Source organism: Colobus angolensis, unplaced genomic scaffold (genome assembly GCF_000951035.1).
Source record: "Colobus angolensis palliatus isolate OR3802 unplaced genomic scaffold, Cang.pa_1.0 Scaffold61, whole genome shotgun sequence".
NCBI classification, from domain to species: Eukaryota; Metazoa; Chordata; class Mammalia; order Primates; family Cercopithecidae; genus Colobus; species Colobus angolensis.
Window position 1 is genome coordinate 3,510,615 of NW_012119710.1, and position 8,173 is coordinate 3,518,787.

Sequence of the window (8,173 nt, forward strand, 5' to 3'; positions counted from 1 at the left end):
GGATGGTCTCGATCTCCTGACCTCGTGATCCGCCCGTCTCGGCCTCCCAAAGTGCTGGGATTACAGGCTTGAGCCACCGCGCCCGGCCCGAAAGAATATTTTAACACAAATGTAGCAGTGATGGTCAGGCCACCTTGTCAGTGCAGTCTATCATCAGTAGCAGTCAAGCAGAGGTTGAACCATCACTCTCAGAAATGTGCAAGAGAGAGCCCTTCACGAGGTAGAAGGTGAAATGAGAGGTTTAAAATGTTGTGATTCCAAAAGAACAACTGGGATGTGGACTGCAGACTTCACTAGAAGCAAGGAAAGTGAAACAGTCATGTTTGTAAATCAGATATCAACCATACCATTGAGATGAATAAAGATACGAAGACTGGCATACCAGGAAATGCCACAAACAGAGAATATCTTAATTATTTTAAGGCAACTGGCAAAGTCTTATAATATCTTACAGACAAGACAGAAAAATGTCGGCTTCAGATATGAACAACTAAGCCTATAATGGGATTACAGGCGCATGACACCATGCCTAGTTAATTTTTGTATTTTTAGTAGAGACAGGGTTTTACCATGTTGGCCAGGCTGGTCTTGAACTCCCGACCTCAAGTGATCTGTCTGCTTTGGCCTCCCAAAGTGCTGGGATCACAGGCGTGAGCCACCATGCCCAGCTTGTAACTCTCAATTAAGCAATTCAGCAAACATGTCTCACACCCACCCTCAGTAGCAAACAATGTAAGGTACTGAAGTAGACACAAAACCAAAGACTTCTCTGCTCTGAAGAGTTTGTGGACTAGTAGTTCACTGGCTGAAACCTAAAGTTTAGGTGGAACTGAAAAGAAGAGAAAGAAAAGGGAGTGTAGGATCCAAGAGCTAAACCTTGTGACCCTTTAGGAAAGACTAAGTGATGTTAATTAAACTCGATTAATCCAGATCTTAATGGACTTAAGTGTATGGTATGGTTGATGTTTGGTTAATGGACCTGAAATGAAAGTCACAGAAGAGGTGCAGAAATGGCATGTAGACAACAACTGCTCAATAGGATGATGAAAAACCCAGTGCTCCATGAATTTTTGAGTTCTGGCTCACCAGCAAATATAACCCTTCCACTGATACCCCCATTTGATATTGACTTACCATTACTGATTTCAGGGAGGTCAAACTTAGTGAAGTCCCACCACTGGAGCCGGTAGGTAGTATTGGCAATGTTACTGGCCACGGCAGACTGTCCATCACCAATCACTGCCCCTGATGAGGAAGAAGTCAAAGACAGCACATTATATTATTTATCAACGTTTCCACTGCAAAACATAAAACAATACTGGGATTAGTAGTGAGGAGAGAAGAGGAAAAACTAGACTATGGCTGAAGAAAGCCAATGAGTACCACCTGCAAAGTCTTTGTCTCACAGAAAAACCAGGTATGTTTGTCAGGGAACAACTTAGTGTGGAAATATAATCCCATCCATCAGTCCCTCCCATTGTTACTTAACATTTACTTAGTGCCAACAACGTGGCAGGTACTGTACATACATGGTCTGGTAGGCTCGACATCTAAAAGAGACAGGTGAAATTTCATAAAAATGTGGGAAAAGAAAAATAAAAATGGGAAGACACCATTAATACAGAAAAGCCAGTAGCATTTCAGTCCCTGGACATCCTGATAGTAAGCAGCACTCTTTCAGACAAAGAATCTCCTCCTTTATCACTTTCTTCCTTCTCAAAAACAGGCTTCCTCCAGGGAAGAGGCAGCTACTATACAGCTGACTGGATAGAAAGAGACAGTGAAAAACAAATAAGGTAATATTCGTTCATCTCTTCTGGACCTCTGGCACGTAACACAATAAAAATTTATGAGCCTCGCTTTGTAGCATCAGAATATTTTTATTAAGGCCATCTTTTATTATACCTACCCCCTAAGAACCTCCTTGAATCCACATTTGCTTGTAACATCTCAGGGTTTAACTTTCTCTGAGATATACTCTTCTGTATGACATTTTTTTCCTTGGTAACCAATTAAATAAAAAATGGATTTTTTTAACAGGGTGACACTTTAATTTGCAGTTGTATTTCATTTACATGAACATGTCATTTCCTCCTCCTCCTTCTGAGGTGCATTTCATACACAACCACCCTCCTTCTGATCAGACAGAGTCAAACCCTGTTGGGAGAATAGAACATTCCTGTATGCTAGATAACCTAAATGGTATTCTCAGCTGTAAATCAAAAGCTACTTTGAAAAACTGAACTTGTTAGAGTTTACCAGCCTTGGAAAAATGGACAATTTCATGCCCAGATTCTTCAGTATCACCTAGTCTTCCTCCTCTGCACATCACTGCAAAAGCATCTTGTGAACTGTAGTTCTTTTCTTTTAGAGAGTGGCATTTATCACACTGCTACTCCTGATGTTTCCCTTTCTTTCCCCAAATGATCAAGAGATGGTTCAAAGAGAAAACCTCCATACAAGCCAAGAAATATGAGAAAAATACTCTCTGCACTCTTCCAGTTGCTGCTGGCCACTGTGTCAGAAGACTATTTTCTCAGCATTCATTTATTGATAGTCTTGTCTTTGTCCCATTTTCAATTTGTAAGGAAAAGTACAAATAACAGTTCATTTCCAAAATGATGATACTTCTAGATCATGCATTCTCAATACAGGGAATATCACCCCCATGGGGGTAAAAATTGGTTCATGGGGGCAAAAAATAATAATAAAAAAAACCTTAGTATAATCATTTGTTCCCTTCCAAAGCATCAGAGTATATAAATAGATACACATTGTATCTGTGATATTAAAATTTCATGGGAGGAGAGACAAGTAGGGAAAAAAATGTCTAAAAAGGTTCCCTAGGAGGACAATAATGGAATAAAGGCTAAAACAAACCGTTCTAGATAAATGAATACCCCCAAAACAAGACATCCTTTGAAATCTTGCAAATTCAAAGACATAGGCCCAGTCATGATCTCCCTGAGACCTGAGAACGACAGCATTTGGGGGTATGATGCTAGTGAGTCCACTGACCTCAAATCTCTATTTGAGGTCCCTGTGGTGTATCATTCAGATGAGGTAAATATATACCCTTGCTTTAACCTTCACAGAAAATTCCCCTTTAATAATTATATCTGACTTTTGCTGAACCTCTGGGTCATGAGGAGGGTAAGATACCCGAAGGACTTTATTAAAAGGAACTTTCTTGATTTTTCTATGCCTCTTTGATAATGAAAATCACTTTTTTTAGTTACAAGGTCTACCACTTCCCTGGAAGGAATTATTCCATTTCATTCTGATCCAGGCTCAATTCCACTGAGCTTCCAAATTGTTTCCTGGGCTTGCTTATCAAGATGGTTGACATCCCCCTTTGACCACTAGTCTCTCTCAAATTACTTTAGTTCCTTATCATTTTCTCCAGCTTTTAACGGAAAACCATATAACTCCAAATGGTAGAAGGTAAGTTGATTTTCTCAGTACATGACTAACAAAACGCTAGTTGCTAAGAGAGGGCAGAAAATAAATTGAAAAAACAAACTTCATATTGTGTAAGAGCTTTTTCTGGGGGAAGGGATAAGAACTACAAACAGGAAAACAGTTAAGGAATAATACCAGATGCTTTTTGAGTACCGTGAATCTGCAAATGGGAACACAAACGATTAAGACTCCCAAATTCCAGCTCCAGAGGCATCCTGTGCTGTCCATGTCTCAAGAAACGTCTTCGGGAGAACAGCTGTGCAATAAAATAAACATGTAGGGCTGCCACTATGTGGAAGAGACTGGGGAGGTGCTCTCTGTCAGTAGTGCCAGAGTGCTGAGGAGGAATGAAGTCTGGTACCAGGGAGAGTCATTTTTTTGTGTGCCATATAAACACAGATTAGGGAGCTAAAGATGCCAGCAACAGATTAGAGTACTGTCACCAGGTTCTTTTCTGCAAGAACTGTAGGCCAACTGAGCCTGTCTCTTGGAAATAACAGGAAGAAAAAGCCTGATTTATTAAAACAACCCCAACCATTTAGTAGGCCTCTGGCCACTAAGATGAAGGTATAGGAAATGTGCAAGAGGGGGTTAATGGACTGAGCTAGAAAGTATTTACACACGAGGCACTTAGCCTCAGAAACCAAATCCTGAGAGACTGGTGAGGGATTTCTAAGACTTCAAGGTTCTCCCATGTAGTAATGACAGAATGGAACAAGTTAGACTCAGAGTTTCTCAATCCCTGCACTATTGAAATTTTAGGACAGATAATTCTTTGTTTGAAGAGTCTTGTGCATCGCAGAACATTTAGTATCCCTGGTCTCTACCCACTAGATGCCAGTAGCATCCTGCTCCACCTAGTTGAGACAACCAAAAACGTCTCCAGACATTGCCAAATGTCCCCTGGGGATAAAAATCATTCCTAGTTGAGAAACGCTAAGCTAGATAAACATATCCTACATTTTAACTCCAGGGTAGATGCTCTGAGCACCACTACTAGAACGTCTGCTGCTAGAATGTCTGCTGCTAACAAGTGATGCTGTCATAGTCACGGAGAGAAACTAATCCAAGGCACAGCATTACAACTTCAATTTTCCGTATCTGCCAATGGGATCTTACAGCTTGTTTTTTGTTTGTTTTTGAGAATACAGGCTTCAGAATCAATTGGACCAGATTTTGACACTTCCTGCCATTATCTACTATCGTGTGACTTTGTATAAATTAATCTCTCTGAACCTCAGTTTCCTTATCTAGAAAAGGGTATAATACCTACAACTTACAGAATTGTTGGAAGAACTTACTGAGACAATAAATATAAAGTGGCCGGGCGTGGTGGCTCATGCCCATAATCCCAGTACTTTGTGAGGCCAAGGCGGGCAGATTGCTTGAGCCCAGGAATTTGTGACCAGCCTGGACACAGTGAGACACTATCGCAAAAAAAAGGCTGGGCGCAGTGTCTCACACCTGTAATCCCAGCACTTTGGGAGACTAAGACAGGCAGATCACTTGAGGTCAGGAGTTCGAGAGCAGCCTGACCAAGATGGTGAAACCCTACCTCTACTAAAAACACAAAAATTAGCCAGGCATAGTGGTGCGTGCCTGTAGTCCCAGTTACTTGGGATGCTGAGGCATGAGAATTGCTTGAACTCAGGAGGAGGAGGTTTCAATGAGCCAAGATTGTACCACCACACTACAGCCTGGGGAACACAGTAAGATTCTGTCTCAAAAAACCCAAAAACACAAAACACAAAAATTAGCCAGGTGTGGTGGTGTGTACCTGTAGTCCCAGCTACCCAGGAGACTGAGGTGGGATAGCTTGAGTCTGGAAGGTGCAGGTTACAGTGAGCTGAGATTGCACCACTGCACTACAGCCTGGGTAACAGAGTCAGACCATCTATAGACAGATAGATATATTGATAGATAGACAGTGATGGCAAATACTAAGTGCCTAATAAATGGCCTTTAAAATTATGTCTGTCATCTACTCCAAACTCTCTGTGTATTTCATCTACAGTTACAGCCTGGGTGACAGAGCCAGACCATCTCGTAAATAAATATATAAATAAATAGTGATGGCAAATACTAAGCGTCTAATAAATGGCCTTTAAAGTTATGTCTGTCATCTACTCCAATCTGTGTGTGTATTTCATCTACAGTTACACTACTACTTACACCAGCATCAACAGACAGCTTATAGAGAGATGTCCTTGTGTAAGAAACTGGCCCAAATAGTGTGCCAGGGCCGAGAGAGAAGTGTTTAATCTGAAGATTAAAATAAACTGTCTAGGCCCTATAATATTTGGCAACTTTCTCCTTGAAAACAGCCCAGGCCAAGACAGATCACCTTCTGGGCCACAAAACACCATGTAACAAATGCAAAAGAAAAGGAATAATACAAATTATGTTTTCAGACTACAAGTGAACTAAACTAGAAATCAGTAATAAAAAGATAACTGGAAAATCCTATAAAACTGACAGATTAAACAATACATTTCCAAACAACACATGGCTCAAAGAATATGTTGGATTAAATGAATATTTTGGATTAAATGAAAATGAAAACGAGTTCTCAAAATACATGAAATGCAGTGAAAGCAGCTTAGAGAGAGATTTATAGCATTGAATGCATATATAAGAAAAGATGAAATATCTAAAATCTGTAATTTAAGCACCTACCATAAGAAAGAAGAAAAAGAGCAAATTAAAGCCAAAGTAAGCAGAAGAAAGAAAAAAATGAGCAGAAACCAATGAAATTGAAAACAGAAAATCATCTACAGAGAAAAATCAATAAAACCAAAAACTTCGAAAGATCAATAAACAATAAACATCTAGGTAGGCCAATTACAAAAAAAGAGAGAGGATACAAATTACTAACACCAGAAAAGAAAGGGGCGCCATCACTACTGATCCCATGGACACCAAAAGGATAAGGGAATGCTATGAACAACCGTATGCCTACAAATTTGAAAACCTACATGCAATGGACTAACTCTCCTTGAAAGACACAGTATATTATAATTTGCACAAGAGACAAATAATCTAAATAGGCCTATATCTATTAAATTGAAGCAATCATTAATAATCTCCTAAAACAGAAAGAACTGGGCCCAGATGGTTTCACTAAATTCTACCAAACACTTAAGGAAGACATTGTACCAGTTCTCTAATGTCTCTTCCAGAAAACAGAAATATGAAATACCTGTAACTAACATCATATTCCATGGTAAGAAACTAGATACTTTCCCCCTAAGATCAGGAACAACGCAAGGAAGCCCCCTCTTATCAATACTTTTCAGCATCATACTGGAAGTCCTAGCTAATGCAATCAGACCCCCCTCCCCCTGCCACTGCAAAACAAAGTAAATAAAAGGTATACAGATTGGAAGAAATCTGTTTGTTGCCAGATGACATCACTGCCTAATCCCAAAGAATCAACAAAAAAACTCCAGTAACTATTAAATAATTATAGCAAGGTTTCAAGATACAAAGTCAACTGTTTTCCTATATAATAGCAATGAACAAATGAATGACTGGAACTTGAAATTAAAAATACACTACCACTTACATTAGCATCAAAAAAATAAAAAACTTAGGTATAAATCTAACAAAATATGTACAAGGTCTGTAGGAGGAAAGCTACAAAACTGATGAAAGACGTCACAAAGGATACAACTAAATTAGTGAGATATTCCATGTTCATGAATAGGAAGGTTCAATACTGTTACAATGTCAATTCTTCTCAGCTGGATCTACAGATTCAACATAATCCCAATCAAAATCTTGAATTATTTTGTGAATATTAACAATCTGATTATAAAGTTTATATGAAAAGGCCAAAGATCCAGAATAGCCAACACAATATGGAAGAAAAACACAAAATTGGAGGATTGACACAACCTGACTTCAAGACTTAATATAGGCCAGGCGCGGTGGCTCACGCCTGTAATCCCAGCACTTTGGGAGGCCAAGGCAGGTGGATCACAAGGTCAGGAGTTCAAGACCAGCCTGACCAATATAGTGAAAAAGTCCGTCTCTACTAAAACTACAAAAATTAGCGGGGCATGGTGGTGTGCACCTGTAATCCCAGCTACTCAGGAGGCTGAAGCAGGAGAATCACTTGAACCAGGGAGGCGGAGCTTGCAGTGAGCCGAGATCACACCACTGCACTCCAGCCTGGGCAACAGAGAGAGGCTCTGTCTCAAAACAAAACAAACAAGCAAAAAAAAAAAAAAACTAATGTCCACACAAACACCTACACATGGATGTTTATAGCAGCTTTATTTATTCATAATTGTCAAAAGTTGGAAGCAACCAAGATGTTCTTCATTCAAGAGATGAATGGATAAACTGTGGCACATCCATACAATGGAATATTATTTGAGCTAAAAGAAATGAGTTATCAAGCCACAAAAAGACATGAGGAACCTTAAGTGCATGTTACTAAATGAAAGAAGTCAAAGGCTACATACTATAGGTTTCCAACTGTATGAGATTCTGGAAAAGGAAGTTATAGAGACAGAAAAAAGATGGGTAGTTGGTAGGGGTTTGCAGGGAGGGAGAGATGAACAGGTGAGCACAAGATTTTTTTTTCTTTTTTTTTTCTTTTTTTTTTTTTTTTGAGACGGAGTCTCGCTCTGTGGCCCAGGCTGGAGCGCAGTGGCCGGATCTCAGCTCACTGCAAGCTCCGCCTCCCGGGTTTACGCCATTCTCC

At 39.8% G+C, this 8,173-nt stretch overlaps 1 protein-coding gene across 1 annotated transcript in view; it reads right to left on the reverse strand.

Annotated features, from left to right (window-relative positions):
- Window positions 1–8,173, reverse strand: part of AMBRA1 (autophagy/beclin-1 regulator 1) — a 203,115-nt gene that overhangs the window by 46,573 nt on the left and 148,369 nt on the right. Inside the window, exon 13 of the mRNA XM_011963313.1 lies at window positions 1,135–1,245. Coding sequence (XP_011818703.1) covers window positions 1,135–1,245 — 111 coding nt within the window. The remainder of the gene's footprint in view (window positions 1–1,134; window positions 1,246–8,173) is intronic.